Source organism: Carettochelys insculpta, chromosome 1 (genome assembly GCF_033958435.1).
Source record: "Carettochelys insculpta isolate YL-2023 chromosome 1, ASM3395843v1, whole genome shotgun sequence".
NCBI classification, from domain to species: domain Eukaryota; kingdom Metazoa; phylum Chordata; order Testudines; family Carettochelyidae; genus Carettochelys; species Carettochelys insculpta.
In genome coordinates this window covers 259,946,800-259,973,933 of record NC_134137.1, presented here as the reverse complement: position 1 = coordinate 259,973,933, position 27,134 = coordinate 259,946,800, and the positions used below count along the sequence as shown (strand labels likewise).

General features: G+C 45.5%; 1 protein-coding gene across 1 annotated transcript; it reads right to left on the bottom strand.

Moving 5' to 3' along the window:
* Positions 1-2,394: 2,394 nt before the first annotated feature.
* Positions 2,395-26,754, bottom strand: LOC142019008 (aldo-keto reductase family 1 member B1-like). Its single transcript, XM_075005330.1, has 10 exons — positions 26,598-26,754; positions 21,834-22,001; positions 18,985-19,101; positions 17,644-17,721; positions 16,832-16,954; positions 9,994-10,100; positions 9,550-9,631; positions 9,059-9,142; positions 5,444-5,526; positions 2,395-2,945 (listed from the first exon to the last, which is right to left on the bottom strand). Exons 1-10 carry the CDS (start codon positions 26,661-26,663, stop codon positions 2,903-2,905), a joined length of 951 nt encoding a protein of 316 aa, XP_074861431.1. The 5' UTR covers positions 26,664-26,754; the 3' UTR covers positions 2,395-2,902.
* Between the last annotated feature and the right edge of the window lie 380 nt (positions 26,755-27,134).

The following is a 27,134-nucleotide window of genomic DNA, read 5'->3' as shown; positions in this document are numbered from 1 at the left end:
CGGGCCTTCGGATGCCTCAAGGGGTGTTTCCGATGCCTCAATGCACAGCTGGACATGAGCATGTGCAATGTCCCCCGGGTGGTCGCAGCCTGTTGTGCACTCTACAATGTGGTGGAGGGCAAGCAGGAGCGCTACATGCCCAGGTGGGCTGAGGCCAGGGGCCCTGGCTATGAGCAGCCGCCCACGACCCCATGCCACCAGGCACAGTGTGAAGGGGTTAGGGTCTGGGAAGCCCTCCGGGAGGCCTTTGAGCAGGAGCCACACTGACTTCCACCTGGCACATGGCTCACACCCACCCTGCAGCACAGCGCCTCCCCACAGAACACTGGGGTGCACAAAAAGGTTTATTAACTGGGGACTAACTGTAAATAAACGGCTGTTAAACAATGGTGTAGGGTCTTCCTATTGGGGCTAAATATGGGGGAACATGGGGAGAACTATATACAATGGGGCAGGGGCATGCAGGCCTAGTCCCCCACAGGGTGAAGGGGCAAGATTGCCAGGGGGTACAGGAGCCCTATCGGGGCTGCGAGGGGGCTGCTGGAAGGATGGGGAGATAGGGTCGTTCAAGGACTAAAGAACAGGGTGCGCTGGGTGAGGGAGGGGATCCCCCTCCTGGCTGGCACTGGCAACCAACCAGTTGGCCAGGGCAAGCCAGGAGGATGGGCTTAGGGCGGGTGGGATGAGGGCAAGGTGTTCGGGGAGGGGGGCCAGTTTGGGGGGCCAGCCCTCGGAGAGCTGCGATAGCCTCGGCCCTGTCCTCCCGCTCCATGAGCGGCCACTCCTGGAGCATGACGTTCTGCTCCCAGGTGGCTGTGGTGTAGGCCTCTGGCGCCTCCTGGTGGTTGTAGCGCCACCAGCATCAGGCCATCAGGGTCTGGGCAGGCAGCACCCAGGGCAAGGGGGAGGGGGGCTCTCTGGCTCTGTCCAAGAGTGGCACAATCCAGCCCTCAGAGGGTGATGCTATGGAGACAAGGGGAGAGTGGCCACCCATCAGTGCTGTCACCCGGGAGCGAGGTCTCTACCCACGCCAATCTCCAGGACATCTGCCGAGGTGGTGCCTCCCCTGCCAACCCCACTTGGGGCTCCCATGTGCCTGCCGGGACCTTGTCTGTGGGGCAATTGCTGGCTGTGGCCTGGCCCCACATCCCTCCCCAGTTGGGCAGGCTAGGGTGCTGTCCATGGGTGCAGGTGCTGGATGGCACTGTGCTTGGGTCTGGGATGGGGCAGAGTACCATGGGATAGGCCCCCTGACCCAGGCCACCAGATTCACCTGTCGCCTAGCCAGACCGCCAGAGAACAGGTCGGGGGACACCGGCCTCAAGGGCACCTGGCTGGAGGTCCCAGAGCTGACTGCTGAGTAATGGGCCCTCCTCATCTGAGTCGCTCCCAGTCCCCACAGGTGTGGTCTGGCTGGAGGGTCCTGGCTGCTCCCACGGGTGTATCTCCTGGTGGGGGTTGGGGTCGCCTGTGTCTGCCTGCGCCCACAGCTCTAGGACATCCTTTAGGCCAAGGAGCTGTTGCAGTGCCTGGTAGAGTAGGCACCTCGGGCTGGCCCTGGCCCTGATCAGCTGTGGGCATCTGTGCACTCGGGGTGTCCCTGTTTCTGCAGCCCCCCAGACAGCTGCTCAAAGGCAGCTGCTTGGCGGGGCCTCCCTGTGCTGTAAAGCAGCACCTCCTCCTCTGTCCAGAGGCCAAGGAGGTCTTTTACCCTGACCTCTGTTCAGGACACGCCCCTCCTTCTCTGGCCCTGGCTCTCCTCTGGCAACCCCTCGGATGGGGAAGAGGGGGCCTCCTGGGGTGCCCTAGAGTGTGAGGGGCTTGCCATCCCGCTGATGGGCTGGGTGGCATGCCCATCTGGCTGCTGGAGTGTGTATAGGGCTAAGCGTGTGCTTCTTGAGCCCTAGGCACACTCTCAGCTTCCTGGATGGGGTTTCCAGAGCCTTGCAGCTTTAAAGGGGCTGGCCAAGGGACCATAGAGCCCTGCCCTGGCTTGGTAGTGCGTTTCCCACACTCCCTGGAGTTGGTGCTGGGGGGGGGGGGGGGGGGGAACACCTGCAATTTCAAAATTGCGGGCCATGGAGCGTTTATGGCTGCCCTATTTCAAAAGGGCTTGCTCTTTCCAATCCTGGATGGGAAGAGCAATTTCAAAATTGGGACCCATTTTCGCCAAAAACAATTTCGAAAGAGGCTGTTGCGTGTGCACACACTCCACAGCCTCTTTTGAAATTAGTGCCACTTTCGAAATTAATTTTGTAATAGAGTGCTGGTGTAGACACACCCCGTGTTTAGATGATTAAATTATTTTCTCTTCTCTGACAACTGCACCCAAAAAGGGCAGCTGTAGAATTACTGTGATGGCAGTCCTGAAATAATCCTCTCATAACACATAGGAACCAGATGATGCTTTATTTCTATTTTAAAAAAAAAAAAAACAACCCACACGAAACAAAAAAAAAAAAAGCTCGGAGTAGCAACTGTTCATACAACTGGCACCTCACCACAGAGTGAAAGCAAAGGGAGTGTTCCAGAAACAGGAACTTAACAGAAGAGGAACTCAGAATTGGCTCTTCCAAATGAGAAGAGAGACTAGTCTTAGTCATACTGCAACCAGCTATGAAACAGCACAAACAGAGTATCCAAACTACCACAACTGCATTTGCTGTTCAATGTCAACTAATCCCAGCCAGCCCCAAAGACACACCCACATAATAAAGTCAAATACTATTCAGTGTTTAGTTCTTCAGACTCCTTATGTCATTTTCTTTGAGCAGTTACACTACATGTCTATTGAAGGCTAGCTGCAGAGTGAAACTGCTATAGGGAGAAATGGACAGTTAGAGATAACAGCAGAAATGATCCCCTCCCAGGAGTCAGTAAGAGAGGCAAGACAGCACCAGCTTTAATACTCAGCTCTGAAAGGATATTCCTTGTGATTTGAGCACCTGAGGAACAGAAAAAAAGAAAAAAAAGTATTATTCTGAAATCTGTGTTGAACACTACTCATATTGACACTGAGGCCTTTCTTGGCCAGAAGAGAAGGGGCTGAATGGTACACAAGCCATCTGTACAAGCTGTACACTCCTAAAGAATTTGGAAACACAGCCAGTTTAGACAGACTTCTCTACTCTCTTAGCGTTTAGTTAAGTCACAGGTGGGGAGAGCTGAATGCTTTTTAGATTAAGGCCATGTCTACTCTTTGGGGAAGATGGATGTTGTCATGGTCCATTTTCTGGGCTACATCTAAGCGAGAGGGCTTTTCCAACACCGGGCTTTCGTCAGAAAAACCCATGGAGCATCTACACGCAAAATGCATGATGTCAACAGATTGTTGACAAAACCCAGCACATCTGCAGGCAGCGCTATGCCTCTGTGTTCAGGTATAACACCTCTGTCAGTTTTCAGTCAAGAAAAAGAGTGTAGATGCTCTGGGAGCCCTCTGTTGACAAACACGGCTTCTGGGTCACTGGGCAGCCCTGTTTGCTGACCTTCCAGTTGGCTGCTCTATTTAGAAGTGGCTGGGCAGTCCAGCTGCTCTGTCAGAGCAAACTGCTCTTTCAATCCACTTGTGTGTGTGTGTGGACATGATCTGTTGACAGATCTTCCACCAGCAACTTCTGCTGAGACAGATCACTGTAGTACAGATGTAGCCCTGGAGTTTCATTTAGTGCTTCTGATAGGGGCACGCTAAATCAAACGTACAGGGTGTCTGCGTGGGCACTGGTACTCCTGCCTCGTTAGCAGTAAGGAAAGTTGACAGGAGTAAATGCTCCCACAGACCTCCTTAGTGAGAATGGAAGCCCGGAAGCCTAAGTTAAGGTATGTCAACTCCAGCTACACAATTTACTGAACTGGAACTGTGTACCTTAATTCGACCTTCTGCTGTAGCATCAACCTGCCCTAACTGTTTACATTTACACTGTACCATTGAAATGGTTTGGTTTTTTTTTTGATTTTTTGTTGATCAGTTTTGATGTCTGGGCTGAATATTGCCAGGTGCAATGACCTCTATACAAGTATTTCATACTTTGTACTAAGCACTTCAACCTTTAACAGTGAACACCTTTAATGAGATCATGTCTATATTTTAAAAACGGTGGGGTAAAAAGGCACACTTCAGACAGATTAAGTGAGTTGTATGTGACTAATACAGACAGACTCAAGTTTGGGAATTTAACTCCTAATAGTGTTCATTTCTTGATATTGCTGTCTCTAATTTCAAATACATAAGTGCAATATTGTTTGCAAAAATTATAAAATACAATTCTAGCACAAAAACATATAAGTCCAAAAACTATCACTCAGTTCTGAAGACTTAAGTTAGTGTCCATCATATATCTGTTTTTTTAGATGGAACATTAGTAATTAGGGTGACCAGACAAAATGTGAAACAGTGGGACAGAGGGTGTGGGGTAAAAGGCACCTATATCAGATGAGGCCCAAAATATCAGGACTGTCTCTATAAAAAATAAAATATCAGTAAAAAAACCAAAACCAACCAATTAGAACACTCCTATTGTTTAGGCTTTAAGCAGCCTTGTTCAGAGCTGTATGGGATAGTAAACATGTTTCAAATCAATTTAGGACAGCATCACGGAACACACGCTCACACGCAGAAGTGATTTCTGGAGCTGAGAAACTGCACTCTGCGATTCTTGCATTGTGTAAACTGAAGCTTCCAACTCTACAGAAGACACCTTTTCCCCTCCAACTAACTAAACAAAATCCCACAATAATCCTGCAACAGATAATCAAAGTTGTCTGATTTCATCATATCCATCAAGAAAATGGGAACAAAAAGGGTAATTTGAAACATCATGATGAGCAAGGACATGTTCATGCACTGCTAATTAGGAATTAAGAACCTATTTGTGTGAAAGAACAGGTGTTAAATCACTTTTACATTTCATTTTATAATGTGGACTGAAAATTTAAACTGACAGCCCAAAAGCTGATCAAGGCATCCTGTGCTATAGGGCTTCCAAGGACCATTTCATTCCTTAATTTCTCATTGGAATTAATTATTTAGTCTGCTAACAGTAAACTCCAGAGAGGTGGGTCTCTCTAGTCCAGACAGTTAAAAAGCTTCATCAATAATAATCACACACCTTAGAGCTAGGATTTAGAACTTGTGTTGAGGCTCTTTTCTTTATAAAAGTGTCAGAATTTAAATCAAACATAGGTATTAAAAATAAGGTCACTTGTTTACTACTGTGAAGACATTAAAAAACTTCCAAAAGTGGTTTCTGGAGAGAACTGTTTGACAGATCTTCGGGAAATTTCAGTTTGCAGAGTTGGGGGAGAAACAAAAAGACACCCAGTTATACATACAAAATTTTATCCAAACCAGTACTCTCAAACTGAAATAATTCCTGCATATATATGTGTAAGTCAATCTACATGGAATACTTAGCATTCAGTCTTTTCAAACACTGTCACCTACATGGTAAAAGGACAGGCTCTCCAGTTCCTATTAAAGGTGAGGATGGTTGCCATTTCCTCTTTAGTCAGTTCAAAGTCAAACACCTGAAAAGAGAAGACTTGCAATTAGGTTTTTCAAGCAGTGTACAACTGGGTCAGACCAAAGTGCCATCTAGCTCAGCCCTGGTCTTCGGACAGAGGCCAATGCCAGATGCCCCAAAGGGAGTGACGAGAACAAGTCATCACGAAAGCGTTCCCTCTCGTCATCTATTTCCAGCCTCTGACAAAGAGGCTATAGATGACATTCCTACCCATCCTGGCTGATGGCCATTGATGTACCTAACCTCCATGAATTTCTCTAGCTCTTTTCTGAGCCCTGTTAAAGTCTTGGTCTTCACAACCTCCTCTGCTAAGGAGTCCACAGGCCTACTATGTGCTGTGTGAAGAAAAACTTGTTAGATTTAAACCTGCCACTCATTAATTGCATTTGGTAACCCCCTTGCTTTTATTTTATTCCCATTACATATCTTTTACTTATTCACTTTTCCCACACCAGTCATGATTTACAGACCTCTATCATACCCCTGCTTAGTCTCCTCTTTTCTAAGATGAGAAGTCCATCTTTAATCCAGTCATATGGCACCTGTTCCAAACCCCTAAATTCCCCCCCTCCACCCCCAGATGTACAAGATGTGGGCATACCATGGATTTTCTGTCCTATTCTCTCCCTTTTTAATGATTCCTAACACTGTTTACTTTTTTGACTGCTGCAGCACACTGAGCTTTTTCAGAGAACTATTCAACATGACTCCACGATCTCTCGAATACTTATACCTAAGTTAGTCCCCATCCTTTTGTACGTATTGCAGCGATTATTTTTTCCTCTAATGTGCATTACTTTACATTTATCAACATTAGGATTCATTTGCCATTTTGTTGCCCAATCATTTAGTTTTGCTAGATCTTTTTGAAGCTCTTCACAGTCTGCTTTGTTCTTAGGCAGGCCGAGGTATGTTCCTGTACCAGACAGCTGGGGAGGGGAGCAGCCATCTGGTAGGCCTGCAGGGGAACAGTAAGGCCAGGCCAGAGGAAGAATTCTCCAGCAGCCTTCCACAGGGGAATGGGAGCAAAGTGCTGTGGCTGGGGCCAGCTGTGGTGGTGAGCCATGGCTAGAGAGCTGTGGCACTGTGGCCAGAGAGCCTGCTTAAGCAGCCATGGATGGGGGAAATTAACCTCCCCGGTACGGCAAAATCCCTCGCTTGGGGCCACTGAGGTACAACCTGAGCAGTTCAGTATCTGCTAATTTTGCCACCTATGCTTATTCCTTTCTCCAGATCCTTTATGAATAAGCTGAATAGAATTGTCCAAGCATTGACCCTTGGAGGACACCACTAGTTAAGCTCCCTCCATTCTGAAAACTTACCATTTATTCCTATTCTTTGTTTCCTGTCTTATCATCCCATGAGAGGATGGTCTGTGTTATCCCATGACAACTTACTTCACTCAAGAGCCTTCAGCGAGGGACCTTGTGAAAGACTTTCTGGAAATCTAAGTACACTTTATCCACTGGATCCCCCTTGTTCACATGCTTGCTGACCACATCAAAGAATTTTAGTAGATTAGTGCGGCAATTTTCCTTTGCCAAAACCATGTTGACTCCCCCCTGACCCCCAACAAATTATGCTCCTCTACTTGTGTGACAATTCTATTCTTTACTCTGGTTATTATTTACTATAGTTTCAACTGATTTGTCTAGTACTGATGTTAGACTTACAGGATTACCACTAGACCCTTTTTAAAATATTGGCATCACATTGGCTATCTTCCAGTCAGAGTGCAGAAGCTGATTTAAAAAGGATGGGTTACAAACCACACAGTTAATAGTTCTACAGTTTCACATTTGAGTTCTTTCAGAACTCTTGGGTGAATGCCATCTGGTCCTGGTGACTTGTTACTGTTAAGTTTATCAATTTGTTCTAGCAACACCTCAGTCTGGGACAATTCCTCAATATAGTCAAAGCACTTGTGAATCTTTGATCACCCAACTGCAAGAAAAGCTTCACAAAAAACCACTTAACTTGACCTGACCAAAAAGAGTCAGTACTGGTTAAAAGCAAGGATTGCTTTGCACAACGAAAGTACTTCCCTTTGGTCACCTGCAGCCTATTGGTAGACAAAGATATAAGCCAAAGACACGATCCTAACAGTTTTCCTGAAAACTTGTGTCTGTATTAAACACAGCTTGGTTAACTACATGTTCATCCTGCACATTTCTTCATTGTCAGAGAACTCCTCTGACTGCGAGTACAGGTTGAACTGCTCTAGTCCAGCAACATCCAGGGTCCAGCAAGGATTTCAGTTAGCTGGATGATCACTTGTGTGTAGCCCATTTTCCCCCACGGTCCTACAAAGTTTGTTTTCGGCCACCAGTCCTGGCTCTCAGTGTTCTGTGCTGTTGGTTAATGTGATTTTACCCCAAATGTCTAAGAGTTCCCTAAACAGTGGGAGTATTGGTAATCCTGCTAGACAACATTGATCTCCTGTAGTTTGGCAAAATCTCTCATTTGGCACTAGTCAGGTCCCTAGGGTGCCAGACAAGAGAGGTTCAAACTGTAATATATGTTTTACTGGCCTGTTTGCCATATGATTGCTCGTAATTCATTGGCTCACTACAGATTATATGCTAAATTAAAAAACTGTTCAAATTTAAACAAGTTGTGAATACAGTGCTGGAAAACATCAGTGTTCCAGTAAATCCAACAGGTGCAGTCTCACAACTTGTTTAAAATTTGAATAGTTTAATTCAGCATATACTGAAGCTATTTTTTATTCTCTGGTTATTCTGTAGTGAGCCAATGAATTAAGAGCAATCATATGGCAAACTGTGCAATAAGAGAGAGTGCGTGCGTATATACATAGAGGTAATATTGGGGCAATATGGGGGACTGGATCTGAGCAGAGGAAAACTATTTTCTTGACAATCCTCTGAACACTGTGTGGCAATGCGATTCTACTCAGGTGTTAGGTAAGCTTTAATTGCCAGTTGTTCAGCACACAAGAGAAAGGAAAACATTAACGAAGACCCTGAACAGTCTGTGTCTGTGTGAAGTCATTTCTGCTCACTTTTGCCCTTCATCCAGGCTGTGTCTACATGGGCACATATCTTCGAAATAGCCACACTGAACATTCAGTGCCTCATTAGGACACTTCCAGCCACAGTGTTTCAAAAGCACACGGCTTAGCGCGGCTACACAGGGTCCTCTTTGAAAGGACCCCACACCTTTTGAAATCCCCTTATTCTGATCAGTGTAGCTGCGTGCTTTTGAAAGCGGTGCTTTCGAAGTGTCCTAATGCTAATGAGGCAGTGAATACTCAATTCAGCACCTCATTAGTGATCTTCGAAAGAGCCATGCTAATGGCCATTTCGAAGATTTGTGCCCATGTAGACACACACCCAGAGAATGAGTTTAACCTTCAGTATACTATTTGTAAAGGTTCTAATGAACCTTCTCCCTCCTCGTTTGAGCGTAACTTGGGAAGAGAGTGAGAAAGTTGTGCTACCTTCCACAGAGGGAGTTTGGACTCCCATCTAGTTACTACAATTCAAAGCCAGCATGAACATTATTTTCAATCTTACCTTAAAGTTCTCTTCAATACGAAGTGGCGTAACAGACTTGGGAATCACAATCACATTTCTTTGGATATGAAACCGGATCAGAACCTGCATAACCACACCAGCAGTTACTTGTAAGTCATTCATCATCAGTAAGAGAAAGAACCTTCTTGTGCTACTACAGCTAAAGATTCAATGTACCCTAAGATAGAGTTCATCAGAACCACTCCATTTCTAAAGCGCTTCTTTTCATCACTGCAGTACTTCAGGCCAAGCTGATGCTTAAAAAGGTCCTTCCCAGACTTGAACAGTGGTGGTCAGGTGAAAGCTAGCCATTTTCCTTTGTTATCAAGATAACCTTGTGATTATTGATTCCTTACCTTTACAAGGAGACTTTAAAAACTGAGTCAGATTGCAAAGGGCACAAAGTCTACGAAAGATAAAAATGCTGGAACAAGATGGCACATGATAAAACAGCAGATAATCACACAGACTTGACTTTCATGGGCAGATACCTGAGCTGGGCTTTTTTTGTGCTTGGCTGCAATCTCCTTAATCTTGGGGTCATCCAAGAGAGAAGGGTCTTCTGGTTTAGCCCTGAGAAAACAAGAAGCAGAAAGTTACTAGTGGCAAATTTTCAAAAGCTGAATCTACAGTAAAAAAAAAAAAAAAAAAAATAATCTATTATCCAGCACCTCTAAGGAGCTGTGGGTGCCAGATAATCAAGTGTGCCACCAGCCCTGCTCCACTGGTCCCACTGCCACCGGCCAGTCAGCTGGCTCCACAGCATGCCCGTTAACACAATGTGCTCATTATCTGGGTGTCTGATAACTGAGCTTTCACTGTATGTACTAACAAACATGTTCTGCTATGACAGTGTTACTTGGTTCAGCTTGCCTCAGTGTTTCAAGTTTAACATACACATAGGCTTTATGAGGGAAGTTAGGCTGCATTCTTACCATGGTCTGTCAGGAGAGCCAAGGGGACTGTATGCGGTCACAGAGATTCCTTTGGATTGGCAATACTGAATCAGCTTTTCCTGGGCGAGGTATGGGTGGCACTCAATCTGCAAGCACAAGGACAGAAGTCTGCTCAGACTGCACTAACGCTGTGTTCCTGGGATCACTTCCTATTCCACCCCCAGGAAATACCTATGGTAAGTTGGCTAGCTGAGACTAACACTGAACCCCGGGAATAGTGTTAACAGCAAAAACATTAAAAATCCCAAACAACTATAAGTTGCTTGGGATTTTTAATGTTTTTGCTGTTATCTGTTGCATCTCCATTATTACAGCATCCTGTAAGGAAGCAGTATGGGGGAATATTAGACCCCTTTATCTTTTACTCAACTTTGTTCTGCAAAGACTTACAAAATAATTAGCTGTAGAATTATGGCTCTGAAGGAGTACACTAAAGTTCACGTCCAAAAGAATAGCATAAAAATCAGAGATATCTAGCTGAAGTGAAATTCAGATGAATGCAGAAGTACGATAGCACCGTGATGATCCCAGTATCATGGGTTGGGCCGTACTGAATTTACGGTCCCTTTTGGTCAGTTAAGATTATAGGATTCAAAATGTTTTACATTTCATATATTTACATCTCACATTTCAGTGTTATTGAAAGGGTCCTGACCAGGCAGGAGGGTCAGAAGGTTACTGTAGGAGGGGGTTATGGTACTGCTACCCTTACTTCTATGTTGCTGCCTTCAGAGTGGGGCACTTGGACAGGAATCCCAGCTGGAAGGCAGAGACCCCGCTCCCAGAAGCGCTGTAGAAATAAGGGTGACATGGAAATGGTATTGCCTCTAGGACTGTCACTTAACACCTGTGAATGCCTGTGATTAACATGTTTAAAAAAAGACCCAATGTATGTTAATAGCAGGCGTTCAATTGATGGCCTTAATAAATAACCCTAATTTGGGACTCACCCATTCCATAGGGTAGACAGGAGACTCTGCAAGCCAGCAGGCGGGAAGGAGACAGCTGCAGCTAGGGACAGTCCCTGACAACTGCTGGGTTCACTAAGGCAGGAGAAGCAGGGGCCAGGACAATCCAGGGACAGTGGTCCCACCCTGCCTGTAACAGCCACCAGTGCCCAGTCCAGCATGATGCTGGGATAAAGAACAGTAAACCCCTGGCCTTGCCTATGGCCTACCCAGTGCAGCTTCCAGCTTGATTCAACACCAGCTAGAACCATGAGGCTCCAGTTAGTGTTCCCCCTTCCTGTGGCAGCTTAGACGCAGGCAGAAAGGAGAGGGGTGGAAAGGTGGCTGGCATTTATCTCTGGGTTAAGGACTTTGTGGCAAATCCAGGGATGTTCCCTTAGTCTTTACCAGTGGCCCCTCCAATACTGAGATGCAAACATTTCCTTCCACTTTTCTCCTCCTGAATTTGTACTGTATGTGCTGTACCACTCATCTGCATGTTTTGGTTACAACAGGGGACTGGCAAAGGGGCTGTCTGTTTCCAGGGGCACTTAGCTTTGCCTCTGCTTCTCCATCTGAAAAATGGTGATCCCTGCCCCCAGAGCAGGATCCTTCATGATGAGTCTTTGTTCATTAGTATGTGTGAAGTGCCCGCTACCCTCTGGAAGTGCTGAATAACTTTTAACCTTTTTTCATAGTGCCACTTTCAAGATACCATGTTTAAAATGTCATTTCTCACTGCTGCAAAGACTTAAAGCTAAACTCCTGCTTTGTGTGTGTGTGGGGGGGGCGCATTTGCTTCACTAGGACTGTTGCATGAAGTGATCTGTGCTTTGCCAAACCAGCCAGGGCCCTAATTACAGGCAATAACTTATTATTCAGAACTAAAAACTACAAACGCTTTTGTTTTACATGCTTATCTTTTAACTCATATCAAGGTCATTGCAATAATGGTAAAGCAGTATACCATGCTGCCTATGGACGGCAATTAACATTGATATTAAAAAGAAAGATGACATCTCTAGAAGCTGAATGTACATATCTGAGGCTGGTGACATTTGTCCCTAAAGAGCAAGTAAATCCTCTCCCTTTGTATTTACAAGCCAGATGTGTATATGGATTTAGGCAACTCTCATTCTCTAACACTCCTCCCCAACCACCTCAGTAAAGTAGAAAAGGATCACTTCAAAGCAGTGTTTTCCAAATGGTGTTTTGCAGAAATAGATGAAAATAAGGGTTCTGCAAGAAAATTTCTCTGCAGCTCCCTTCCCTGCCACTGCTGAAACTGTAGATCTAATTTATTTCAGCAGCGGCAGGGGAGGGAGCTGCAGAGAGCCCCTCATTTGCCTTGCTACCCAAGCAACCACACCCCTCCAGTAGGCATGGCTGCTGGTGGGGGTGAGCCAAGAATGCCTCCATGTCAGCCTTCCTTGCTTCCACTGGGTGCGCATGGCCACCTGGAGTAGGCTGTCCTGGCAGTGTCACTGAGGGTTAGCGCTAGGGGCTGAGGCAAGTTAAGCCTGGTGATGGCATGGCTGGGGCGGGGGGAAGAAGAAGAGGCAGGCAGGCGTTGAGGCTGAGAGAGGTTAAGCCTGAGGATGAGCGTAAAGCCTGGAGATGGTGGGAGGGTTTGCAGGCCAAGAAGGGTAGCCCAGGAACAGGGTTCTGCAAAATTATTTCAAGTTTAAAAGGGCATGTGGCCAAATAAAATGGGGAGACACTGCTTTAAAGAACAAGGAATGCCAGACCACCTTAAAGACTAACAAATTCATTAGGTCATGGGGACACTTCTAGGAATGGGTCTTTAAATACAATACTTTTCATTTCTATGGAATATCTTGGCTCCACGGATCTTAAAATACGTGAGTCCTTTAAATGAACATAGGCAATTCTCACGATAATATAGGTCAACACTCCATATATTGGTAGCTGTGTTAGTCTGTATCCTCAAAAAACAGCCAGAAGTCCTATGGCACCTTATAAACTAACATTTATTGGGACATAAGCTTTCGTAGGCAAAGACCCACTTCATCAGATGCATGGGTCTTTGCCCATGAAAGGTTAAACTCCAAAAGTCTGTTTATATATAAGGTGCCACAGGACTTCTTGTTTTTTTAAATCCATAGACTGAAGTGGAAGAAGTTTCTGGGATTAGAGACAGGAGTTGTATTTCACATAGGTGATAATATGCATTAATTGACAGCCCTACAATTAAATGTTTTAAAAAAATTTCTGAGCATTAATTGCAGATGTTAACATACATTGAGAGCCCTAGTGTTTTTTTTTTTGTTTTTTTTTTTTTTTTAGTAGAAAATAGGGGCAAAACATACCTTTGTGCTGCTCTAGAGACCATCTGCAGTGGTTGGCGAGCAGTTGTTCACTGGCATGCATGGTGCCTGGGCCGGTGGAGCCCCGGCCAGGAGGGTGAGGCATATCCTCTGGGCTGAAGGGGGCAGAATGCTAGGATATGTAGGGTCATGTTTTCTGCACACATGCGCACTGGGGTTAATTACTGGAAATGCGAGTGCATTTTTGGTACTGGCAGCAGCAGGAGGGTGACCTGACCTCCTGCTCCTGGGGGGTCTGTCTTGTTCCCCACCGGCCCTAGTCTCACCCCCGCCATCACGAAGGACATGCTGGGCTTCCTGCATCAGAAGTAGAGCTCAGAGCTGGGCCAGGCCCCATAGCACTGTGTTGAGGAGTTCTACACTAAGAAGTGAGCAGGCTCAGGGAGAGGACCTGTGGGGGGAGCTCCCTGCGGTGGGGCAGGGTTCTATTCCTTCCACTGGGAGCAGGAGTTGGCTGCTTACCAGCACCGAGCACAGCAAGGGCTGCACTCATATTATATTAATGGAGGAGGCGTGGGGTCTGAGGAGGAGATTAGGTGCAGAAGAGAGCTCGGAGTAGAGCACAGGAACAAGGGGCGTCTGAGAGGGAGCCTGTATGAAGGAAGAGGTAGTGAGCTGGGGTAGGGGTTCAGGAAGGGATACAGGTATGGGTGTGGGACAGAACTCTGACCTGAAGAGGGTGGTGACCTGCAGCAGAGTCTGAAAGTGGGGGGTATGGGTGCAGGAGAGGATTCTGACCTGGCAGACAGGTGCAGGAGCAAGTAGAGGGTCTGGGAGTGGGTTGTGACCTGGGGCAGGGGTACAGCAGGGGGAGCAGAGGGCAGGGTTTGGGTGCTAGAAGAGGGGTTTGGAAGGGAGGCACTTAGCCCTACCATGAGTGCAGGGGACTGGACTTTATGATCTCTTGAGTCCATTCCCCATCCTAGTATTCTGTGATTCTAGGTGGCTCCCAGCTAGGAGCCCAGTAGGGCCTTTAGGCAAGTTCCTTGCCCTGCATGCCCCTCAGAGTATATGGCCTCCACAGCTGGCTGCTCTATGCACCTTTCTGGAGGGACCCTGTGTGCAATGCCTATGCTGCAAGTATAGCTCAGATAGCTCCCACTGGATTGTTCCTAGCCACTAGGAGGTGCAAGATTGTGTTGGGGGCTCAGAGGTGTGCAGGGGGCATAGAAGACAGGAAGTCTGACTGAGGCTCCCACAGGCCTGAGGGGGTGGATTCAGCCAGTGCATCCTATTTGGTTCACATCTGCTTTTGACTATTTAGTTGTAGTCACACTGCAGAAACAAAGACTGGGTTTGGATATTCTGCCTCACAGCTATGCTAACTGGCTCAGGGTGAAAAGCTTAATGATGCTCAAAGTAGTTTGAGCAACTGCTCCCATGATATAAAGCAAATGAGAAAGAGAAGACACCTTTGGCTAAAAACTAAAATTAGCACCCCTTCCCCCCAAAAAAAATTGCACAAGGAAAGGTTCATTTGTGCAGAAAGAAGAATGTTTGAAGATATCTGCAAATAACTGAGTGGGAATTTCATCCTCTACATTTTATGTATCTTTGGGCTATGCCTTCACTTACAGTGATTCCTGGGACTAGAGATAGCCCTTAGAAGAGTTTGAGCTCATGTTAACAACTTTTCTAGTTTGTCTTGTAATTTGTAGACACAAGATGTTGAGTAGACCAAGGAGTATCAACAATTGCTATACTTATTAATCAAATGGAAATATGAAATAGGGGTAGCATTTGAAATTTTGCTCCCCACGTGTAGTGGTATGAGGAATAGATTAACTCACACAACCTAGCTCCCTTTCAGTTATACACCATATTCTCCCCCACCACCTCACTACATTGTAAGTTTTACACTGCAGAAATTCTAACTTAACATTCTCTCCCCCCACCAAAAAGCTATTCCAAAATGTTTGTGTTCAACTTAATATACTGAAAAATATTAGAATTCTGCTCTGTTAGGGTGTCTTTTACACCAGGAACTAATTTCACAGTTAACTTCAAACTAAGGAAAAAACGTGTTTAGATTCTCTGTTGGCTACCTGAAGCAGGGAGCCCAACTTCGAAGTCCTTACCCCATTGCCAGGAATGGAGTAGTGCCCTACTTTGAAGCAGGGGTGCGTGTGTGTGCGCGTGTAGAAACCGCTTCAAAGTAAGCAACTTAAGTTATTTTTGTAGCATAGCCACAGCCTTAGTTGGACAGGAGCACTAAGTGATGAGCAGAAGGATCCGAGGATGTCAATTCCTAGATTTCCAATTTTTACAAAAAAAATCTAAACAATCAAGCTGCTTTTAACTTAAAAAAAGCCATTATTTGACCAGCCAATCCACTGGATTTTTGATTGCTTAAAATAAAACTAATCTAACTTAATTGGCGAGACATGCTTTCTGTATCCATAGGTAAGAGGTACATACTGATGTTGAGAGATACAGATTTAACTTCTCTAATCCAGTACTCTCAGGACTGAGATGAGTCAAATCAGAGAATCTGCTGAACTGTAGGAGGCCAATAGCATCTAGCAGCATTGCCAACACTACCATTGCTTACTGGGCTCACAGAAGACATTTGGAGCAAGTTACATCTAAACAGCACAGAACACTGAAAGCCAGGACTGGTGGCTTCATACAAAATTTATGGGACCACAGTAGACTTGGCCACACCCATCATGAAAGGGAAAGGGAATCCAGCTAACTAAAATCACGCCAGACCATGGCCATTGCTGGACGAGAGAGAGAGGTTCAGCTTGTACCTACTATTGCTAATAAGATGCAAGAATGTGGTTTTCACCACCTTCTGGTGATTTGCTCCTTTGATAAGAGACTCTTTATTGAAGCATAAGGAAGGGTTACTTTAATGCCCAAGTAAAATGGAGGATAAAATTTAAACCCCAATCTACTGGGTTTTCATCTGACAGTTTAAACACAAAACACCCTGCCATTACTTAAGCCCTTGCATTATACTGTAGTTATTAACAAGATTCTATTATGAACAGTGGAATTCTCTCAGTTACGGCTAGCAAAATCCTCTGAAGCCAATAGTAATGGAAAGTGCTCAGCCCCTTGGCAGATGACACACTCTTAAGGGGTGTCTATGCTAGCCCACATTTTGGGAGTAAGGGAACGTTGAAGCATGGCAGGTACTTCAAAGCACCTGGGGCTAGTGTTCCCAGGGTGACCATTATGCTAATGAGGTGCTACATATGCATCACAGCACCTCATTAGCCTCCTCCCATTGGGCTGATTACCATGCCCCCTTCCAAAAAGGGGGCTACTGTTTACAAGCCCTTTGTTTTCTTAAGGGTAACCTACATTGCAGCAGAGCGGGACTACAGAAGTGTGAGCTATACCACTTAGTGATTTCCATCCTTAAACCATTCAAGGGCCCCTTTAGAAGTCTAAAATGGCTGTAAATGTATTCCATGCCTATCCTATTTGCCCACTCCCTTCCACACAAGGCTTGACATTATCAGATCCTCTTGACCCCACAGTCATTGGCCTGAAGCTATTTAAGCAGCTTACCTGGTTGTTGGCAGGCTTGTACTTTAACCCAGGCTTGTTCAAGAGTCTCTCAATCTGTTCATGGTTGAAGTTGGAGATTCCAATGGCTTTCACCAGACCTGCCTCCACCAGTTCTTCCATAGCCTAAGCAGACAAGAGAATCTGAGTCTATGTAATCAGATACACAAAACAAGGTCTGGATAAGGCATTCTTGCTAACAGTTTTTCTTGGTAGAAACGTGTGATAAGTCCACCTGGGAAAACAGATTTAGAGAGAACAGCGCTTTTCACCCTTGTCTGAGAGTTCTTTGCTGGCTTTGAGAGCTTTTATGCATTGTTATTAATCATAAGCGTAAGAGTTAAAACTTGTTTCGGATAGTCCATTACTCTGACAGTGTTGGGTTAACCTCAAGACTGAGTATTACATAAAACTTACAATTCCCTTTTAAGTTCAGCAAATAAACAGAGCTGAGAATTTTCAATGTGTTAGAATTTCAGTAACTTTACTTTGACTGTTCTCACACCTTTTATGTTCTCCAGTATTCTAGGAAAGGTTTTCCTTGCCTCAGCTTTAGGCTTGAATCTGAATGAAATGAAATTTTACATTCAAATATCCTGTGAGCAAAGTCATCCAAGGTAGCCACCCAGGAAACAAAAAAACCACTTAGACATGAAAATTTTGGAATATGTACATAGAACTGTAAGTTATCTTCAAAGCAAAAACTAAGGGATTTACAAATAATTTAGAATAAATCAAATTCTCTGCAAAGAATTTATAACACACACATCTAGGTCACAGAAACAAGATTAATCCCAACCTGTATTAAGACTCACCTCCCAAGTGTGCAGAATGTCCGTGTTACTGGGCAAGCTCATGCCTTTCTCATCCACAGGAAACAGGTTCTCTCCAGCCTGTCAATTCAAGGCAGAAACATTTGCTGTTGAATTTTTTGCTGAAGACTAGAATTCCTAGGCAAACTGAGTTCAGATTCTGTACACTCGCTTGAAGTTTTGGGGCCAAAAAAGTGTTGTTTGAAGTATTTACATTCTTCATACTGGCATGGCCTCCTCCTCTCGTGCTACACATGCATCATTCCAGCCACAGAATCCACCAAGTAAACATGGTTAATTCTGCGGATATTCTGCAGTCCAGGGATAGACCCAGCAAAATACCGTGACCCACCACAGGACTATAGCTCTGTCACTCAGCCTCACTTATCTATGGATGTAGCAAAGCACACGCTTTATGTGCATTGGCCCATTTTGTATGTAACAGATGGATTTCTTTATTAACCCTGTTTTATATTTGATTATATCCATTGCATGAGGGATGCCGTGCTATGCAGGCCTTCTAGTGGCTATAGGCTGCAAGGAATGGGAAGAATGGAACAGGTTGTGTGTTCGAGTTACTGCTTATACTCTTGCTATTAAATGACCCCTCCGAGACTCCTTTACAGCTTGCCTACAGAACTGTAACATCTGACCAGCCCCATTCCAGTTGCTCTGTCCAGACCAAAGAAAGTCAGTTGGGACTCACAAAATTACCAAGGACAGTTTTTTTTTATTTAAAAATCAGGCTCTAATAAAGAGGATGAGCCAAGAAAAGGAAGAGACACCACCACAGCTTCAACTACATCCTTAATCAGAATGTCAGCTTGACAAGGGCAGTTGCCACTTCTGAACTGCAAGTGTTATGGAACAGAGCCCTTATGGGCAAATGGTAGATACAAGTTTGTACTGTGCTGGGGGACGGGAAGAGGTTTCCCCAAGAGCAGCTTATTTAACTGCCTACTACTAGCAACAAAACACAACCACGCTTAAGGGTATAGACATCCTTCCAACAAAGAGAAGCCATATGGTCAGCAGGCAGTCAAGTGGCTGAAGGGATAAACCACCCTGTCATGTGGGACACCTGGACTTGATTGCATGTTCCTCTTTCCTTAGATCCACAGGGGCAAGAAACGTGGTTGCAGCAGCACGCTCAGCGTCAGGGATGAAAGTCTTGCTCATGGACTCACCATAAAGTGGAATACACAGCATACAGCTGACATACCCTGGAGAGAGTTCAGTCCCTCTGAAGAGGTAAGATGGTTGGGGCTTTAATGGGACATTTACCTGGGGACAGTGCCTCACCAGAATCTTGTCAGGAAGAAGTAGTGTTAGATGTTACCGTACCTTAAATCCCACTGGCCAGTGCATGAGATATAGATCCAGGTAATTCAGTTTCAATGCATCAAGGGTTTTCTGGCATGCTCCCTTCACCAGACGTTTCTCATGAAATGTGCACCACAGCTACAAAAAAAAGGAAACCAAGCAAAGCAAATGCTCTTACAGAACTCCCTGCTGCACAAAGTCATAAACACATCTATAAGAGGCAGGCCTGGAAACATTCCTACCCCCCAGTTACAGGGCTCAGTCTGTGAGCCGAGACACAGGACAGGTTTCACAATGCTAGTTTTACCAGGTAAATTGCAGCTGAAAATACTAGGTTCTGTCTGATTAAGATGTAAAAACATTTTGCCAATTAAGGCTCCAATAAAGAGCCACTTATTGCGAGAAACACTATTGAGAGAAAACTAAGTGCAAAAGGGTAAGGAAACCTTCTAGCTACCTCTGTCCAGAAGCAGAGAGATGGGAAAAACCTCCTGCATGTGTTTGCCTAGCTAAACAGTTACAAGGTAAGACTATTGCAGCAAGTACTTTCTGATATTGCTACTTGATTTAAGAGCCCAGATAAAGAATAGCTTCAAACATATAGAATACCAAAAAAATTTAGACCCCCACGTTTTTGAATTGTCACATGGGCTGTGTCTATACTTAGCTGAAATTTCAGAAGGGCCACACTAATGGCCAAATTGGAGAATATTCAGCACCTCATTAGCATGCTGCCTTCGAAAGTGGCATGTTTCAATCGTGCACAGCTCGTCTATGCAGGGCCCTTTTTGAAAGGACCTTGCAAACATTGAATAAGGGGATTTTGATGTTTCTGGGGTCCTTTCAAAAAGGGGCCTACATAGATGAGCCGCACACTATCAAAACATGGCACTTCTGCAGTGCTGCAGCTGGCAGCATGCTAATGAGGTGCTGAATAGTTGTTTCAGCACCTCAGTATTCTCCAATTTGGCCATTAGCATGGCCCTTTTGAAATTTTGGCCAAGTGTAGACACAGCCAAGGGCTCAGATTCACAGAAGTACTCAGGCAGCTAATTCACAGCTCTAGACTTCAGCAAGGGCACCTGCCAAATCTAGCAGGTATCTGAAGAGGGTAGAAAGTGCCCTTGGTGTCCATTGCTACATCTACACAATGCTACAAATTCAGTTTTACGAATTCAAATTTAAGTATAGTCTCCTCCCACAAACTCCTGGCAAAGCCGTGTTGGTGTTTGACAGTCGAGTGTGGCAGCACTAACTGTTGCAGCAGTGCATTGTGGGAACATACCCCACAGTTCCCTCAGCTCCACAGCAATCTGGGTTTTTTTTGCTGGTGTAGTATGGGGGGGGGGGAGGGGAATCCCCCACAAGTGGTTGTGGGTATGTGATGCCATCTTCCCACACTGCATTACCCTCATTCCCCTCCTGTAGAAAGGAAATAGCCATTTTTTCAGAAGGGGAGTTCCCCCTGGCAACAGCCAGACCCCACAATCTTTGCTCTGGAGCATAGTAGGTAGAGGGGAGGGGAAGATGACTTCCCACCCCAGTGACAGCCTGCCCCTGAAAAATCTTAAATCTGTGGGCTGCCTGTTACCTTACTTCTGCCTACCTGGAGTGCAGAGAGGCACCCAGCCAGAATGGACAACTGTGGGACTCCTCTGGAGGCCAAATAAAACCAGTTTAAATGGAAACTGTTTCCACACTACCATTAATCTGAACTCTTACATTCAGATTACCTGTTAATCTCAGTCAGGTTGTTGGAGTAAGAATATTGGCAGTAGCACCCTCTAAATTCAAAATAATGGTATTTGACACATGAACAGTCACAATTTAAAAAAACAAAATCGAGTTAAGTGCCTTTAGATTTGAATTTATGCTGTAGTATAGATATAGCCTATGTTTCTGCCTCAGGGCATGCACGCTACTGCCCACACCCACACCGGCAGCTGGCCCCTCTCTCACCTACACCACAGAGCAATGTGCAATGTGGGGGAAAGACAGGCATTTGCCTGCTTAAGTCACACGTGGGACCCAATCTGGCAGTTATGTTCACAGGCCCACTACCTGTTCAGGACCAATTCCAAATTTCATCAAGGAGGTGGTGGTAGCACCACCATGTCAGTTTTTGGTTAGGGACCCACCTGGGTGATCCAGATTCAGTTCTGCCTAACCCCGCTGGCAGTAGGGAAGAAAGGTCCCACCACTCAGGTGGGTCCTTTAACTACTGAGCTATGTGATATTCTGGTGTGGGTCTCCACCCTCTGAAGAAGCTATTTCACACTGGAAGAGCGATGGGTGATCCAGGACCTGTGTAAGTAATTACCTGGGAAAAAGGTCAATGCTATGCATCTCTCCCTTTCATTGATAAAGGGAGCTTACCTGCTGAGCCTTCTGTGCAAATCTATTTGCACAGGAACAGATTTATTTGGGGTTTTAATCCCTTTTGGGGGGGTTGGTTTCCCAGCTGCTGTGCCCTAGAACTGTATCTTCCCAGAGCTGTGGTTAAACAGGGTCTGCACTGCTCTGCAGGGAGGTGGTAACCCCAGTTTTGTGCCTTGTGTGGGGGAGACCAGAGAATCTGGCCAACTAGGACAGGGTGGTGAGGAGCCCAAGAAAGCAAGATGGCAAGTGTCAGTGGGATGATCAGCACACTGGGGAACAATCTCAAACAATCTTCTGTGACTGCACCCTATCACACTTCTCTGTGCATGCCCTTTGTTCTCATCTCACGAGAGCCAGGAGACACAAATCAAGGGTGACATGTATAATGCCTTGATTTATCCCAGAGTGAAATGTTTTTCCTCCTCCTTCCTCCAACACCCTGGGGGCCCTGAATCTGCCTCATGACCATGGTCTTCCTGATGGAGCCATACCTTACTGACAATAAAGAGGTCTTCTCGTTTCACAATGCCTTCTTTGATTTTCTGCTGGATCCCATCCCCTACTTCTCTCTCATTCTCGTACACGTAGGCACAGTCAAAGTGGCGGTATCCAATGTCAATAGCAGCTTCCACTGCCTCCTTTACTTTCCCTGGTGGAGACTATAAATAAGAGATACAGACTTGTAAAATATCGCATGTCCCAGCTGAGTAGAGGCTCAGAAGACCCTAGTAAAGGTCTGTTTATTCCTTACCGGCTGTTCACCTCTTTTGGGTCTGGACACCTTGTCATCACAGGATGAAGGTGTGTCTCTGTGGCGGCCTGATAAGTGTTATCTGACTCACTGACCACACCCAACAATGCCTCTAAATTCAGAAGGCACTCCACTCAATACTGTACAGCAGGGGAGTCACTGAAGTACCGCGGCCCTACTGTCTTGAATCTCTGTATTGGCATGTCATGGTGATTGAGATTAGTCTTCAAGGGAAGCATTAAGGATTTCCCCCCACCCAATCATGGGAAGCTCTTCCTTCCGGACAGCTGATTATTGCTAATCAAGTATCTTCAAAAAAAAAAAAAAAAAAAAAAAAAAAACCACACAACAAGAAGTCCTGTGCCAGCTTACAGACTAACAAGTTTTGGAGCATAAGCTTTTGAGACAAAGTGGGTCTTTGCCATGAAAGCCTATGCTCCAAAGATTTCTGTTTGTCTATTACTAATCAGGAACCTGGTGCAGTACAAGAGCAACCACTCTGTGCCTCAGGGCACATGGCTAGACAACAAAATGTCAGACAGACTGGTCTACACCTAACCAATATTAGATTTCAGAGTCTGCAGTGTGTAATTAGACAAGGGAATTAGAAGGGGAACATTTTGCTTAATAAGAGATGCAACCCCCCCTGCCCCAAGGCAGATATTGTATAAATCCAGCTGATGCTCAAAAGTTCCTTCAAATATTGAGTTTGATTAAAACACTAACATGCTGCTCTCAAAAGATCAAAATAAGTAGGCACTGGCTTTGTGGCAATGCTATGGTAGCATCTCCTGCACCTTCTCACACTTGGGACCTGGATGAAACGAGAGCTCTAAGCATGAGCAGTATGTGATCTTCCACTAGTAAGAAGGTGATGGAGACATAAGAAAAAATTTATTTTAACACAGTGGTCAATAGCACATATTGACTGTCTCTACACTAGCACCCCCATTTCAAAAGGGGGATGCTAATGAGACAATTAGCAATAAATATCCAGCACCTCATTAGCATAATGGTGGACACAGCACTTTGAAAGTATCACTTTTGATCGCATGTGGCTTGTCTACACGGGGTCCTTTTTGAAAGGACCCTGAAGACATCAAAATCCCCTTATTCCTATAACCAAATAAGAATAAGGAGATTGACATCTGCAGGATCCTTTCAAAAAGGACACCGCATAGACTAGCCACGCAGGATTGAAAGCAGCACTTTTGAAGTGCAGCAGCTGCTGTTATCCTAATGAGGTGCTGCATATTCATTGCAGCACCTGATTAGGATATCCTGATGTGTCTCATTAGCATCCTCCTTTCCAAAGTAAGGTGGCTAGTGTAGACGTAGCTATTGTTTTGCAAGTCACCAATTGCGTTCTACTGTAGCAGACTGTTTAAAATAGCATTTTACAGGATTGTATGTCCCATTGCTCAGCTTTGTGGAACCATGTAATAAAACACTGAGCTCTAGTGTAAGAAAAACACTATTCACCTTTAGTAACAGAGAGGGGAGCTGTGCTGGTCTATACACTATCAAAACAAAAAGCAGTCAAGTAGCACTTTAAAAAGACTAGCAAAATAATTTATTAGGTGAGCTTTTGTGGGACAGAGCCACCTTCTTCAGACCATAGCCAGACCAGAACAGACTCAATATTTAAGGCACAGAGAACCAAAAACAGTAAGCAAGGACGACAAATCAGGGGAAAAAAAAAAAAAAAAAAAAAAAAAATATTATAAGGTGAGCAAAGAGTGGGGGGAAGCCAAGTATGCAGACGAACCCCTATAGTGACTCAGAAAATTCCCATCCCAGTTCAAACCATGTGTTAATGTGCCGAATCTGAATATTAAAGCTGCCTGCTTCCCTTTGAATAGCAGAGCAAGAGGTTTCCCCCGCCCCCCGCCCCGCAACACACATACTTTTAAGTCTTTAACAGAATGCCCCGACAGGGTCACATGAATACCCAGAGACCAACTACTCCAAGATCGGCCCAAAAAAGCCAAGAACAGACCACCACTGGTCATCACCTACAGCCCCCAACTCAAAATCACTGCAACGCATTATTAAATACCTACAACCTATCCTTAATCAGGATGCCACACTCCAGAAGGCCCTAGGTGGCAGGCCTGTTCTCTCCTACAGACAACCTCCCGACCTTGTGAGGATCCTCACAAACAGCCACAGTCTATACCCCAGGAACAGCAGTCCTGGAACCTTTCCCTGCAACAAAGCCAGCTGCCAGTTTTGTCCACATCTCTCCTCTGGAAATACCATCACTGGACTTAACCAAGTTACCGACAGAATCACAGGCACTTTTTCATGCTCCTCTAACATCATATATGCCATCATGTGTCAACAGTGCCCAGATGCTTTGTATATTGGACAGACTTCTAACTCCCTTAGACAAAGGGTCAATGGGCACAAAACAGACATCAAAACACTCCAGATCCACCAACCAGTCAGTCAACATTTTAATGGAATGGGCCATTCTGTTAAAGACTTAAAAGTCTGCCTGTTACTAAAAAACTATGCACTGCTATTCAAAGGGAAGCAGCTAGCTTTTACATTCAAATTTGGCACATTAACATGTGGTTTGAACTGGGATGGGAATTTTCTGAGTCCCTATAGGGGGTTCATCCGCATACTTGGCTTAATCTAATTCTTGACCTTCCCCTCCACTCTCTGATTTGCTCACCTTGATCATTTTTTTCTGATTTGTCCTCCTTGCTTACTGTTTTTGGTTCTCTGTGCCTTAAATATTGAGTCTGTTCTGGTCTGGCTATGGTCTGAAGAAGTGGGCCTGTCCCACGAAAGCTCAACTAGTAAACTATTTTGCTAGTCCTTAAAGTGCTACTTGACTGCTTTTTGTTTTGATACTATTCACCTATAAAATCTGTTTGGAACAGAGAATGGCTTAACAGACAAAAAGCATGGGTAAATCTATTGATCTCTTAGCTGAATTTGTAACAGTGGATCTTGTTATCTTTGATAATTCCAATACTACCTTTTTCTGTAGTGCTTTCTGTATAGCAGAGCTTGGAGAGAGTGCACTTAATGAACACTAATCCTTCCTCTCAATACCCCTGTAGAATTGATCAGTTATACCCTGTTTTACAGGCAAAAAACCCCAAACAAACCAAGGCACACTTTCCTGTCACACATAAATCAAATTAGAATTAGGAAGAGAACCCAGAAATCTGAACTCCTGGCTGTATTAACTACAATCATAATTCTTTCAGTTTCCTTCCAAGCCTGCTCTGGAAATACTGTAATATGGATTGCTATTTATGAAACAATTCACGGGCAGTGCCATGTGCCAAATGCACAGTCCTTGCTCTGACTTTTCTAGCAACTACCCTTGTACATTATTTCACCTTAAAGGGATCCTGACAAATCTCATGAGGCCCAAAAGGATATTGAAAAAAATTCTAAAGCCAATAGAAAACGTTTTAAATGTTGATTTAAAAAAACAGCTGTTTTTAAACAGGCAACAAGAAGTCCTCCAGGAGCCTCTGAAACCCAAACATTTTAGAAGAGACTAAAAGGGAAACCGGCTTCAGCAGTTTTCAACTGATTTCCATCCCCCAGCAAATTTAACTATGAAAAACTGATAAAAGGAACCAAGCTTTCTTAAAAGCAAAGAGAAAGCAGTGCTAGTCTATAATACTATCAAAACAAAAAGCAGTCCAGTAGCACTTTAAAGACTAACAAAATAATGTATTAAGTGGTGAGCTTTCATGGGACAGACTCACTTCTTCAGACTATAGCCTTACCAGAACAGACTCAATGTTCAAGGCACAGAGAGCCAAAAATAGTAATCAAGTAGTAATGTTTGATTCTCTGTGCCTTAAATATTGAGTCTGTTCTGGTAAGGCTATGGTCTGAAGGAGTGGATCTGTCCCACGAAAGCTCATCACCTCAAGAATTAGTTAGTCTTTAAAGTGCTACTGGACTGCCTTTTTGTTTTTTTCAAAGCACTTGTCCAAAGAGGCAAGTTAGCTGTAAGAGGAGTAAAGAAAGGAGGCCCCAATACATCCTTCTAAGTGGCAGGGCCTCTTTAAACAGGGCAGCCAGTTCCCCCAGACAAATTTCGGAGCGCCAAGAAGCCTTTATACGCCTTCCTCCTCCACCCCGACGAAATGCATTAGTTTAACCCCCCACCCCCGCATAGCTAGCCACGGGCGCAGCAAGCGCTGCGTAAGGAAGAGTGACACGCAGCAACACAATAGCTGCCTTACATAACGCCCGAGAGCAGCGATTCAGTGTCCGACTTCCTACAGCCCCCCCCCCTACCCCCGGCATCTCAGGCCCTGCGCACCCATCCCGCGGCAGAGGAACTACGCCGTGCTCAGGGACAGCTGGCGCCGCCCGCCCCTGGGAAGCCGCGAGGGGAGGCGGGCAGGTTCGGGCGCACGCTGTGCGAAGGGAGGAGCACCACGCGCGATCAGATCGGCAGCTCCGGGCGCAGGTGGCCTGTCTACCCGTGCGCCAGAGCCGCCTTCTGCAACGGCCCTACCTTCCACGTGCCCAGCCCCAGGATGGGGATCTTTGCCTTAGTGTTCAGCTCCACGAAGGTCGCCATGGCTGCAGTCCTTCTCCTTGGATCCACCGCCTTTAATAGAGCCTGGCCCCGCCCCAGCAGCCTCTCTCCGCGTCGCGGCTGCGGGCGGGGAAGGCGGAAACGTTGGGACGGGCAGCTCGAGAGACAGCTGCAGCAGCTGCTTCCCCTCCCCTGCCGCCCAAAGAGCAGCCGAGCCTAATCCGTGCACGCTAGCCTTAGGGAGTGGTGGGCATGGGTCTCCGTGCAGCATTAGCTGCAAATGCTGCCCAGACCTTGCCTATATTGCTTGCATCTTCCTACAGTTGCCTGGCCCAGCTTTCCCGCGGGGATTCTCTGCAGCGTGGTGCAGAGTGGATTGCAGCAGTTTACTCTGACCTGCAGAGCAAGCAGTGTGGGCTGCTTTCTGCTGAGGACAGAGCTTTCATGGAAAGCCACATAGGCTGTGAGAACAACAAGAAGTCTTGTGGCACCTTACAGACTAATAGATATTTT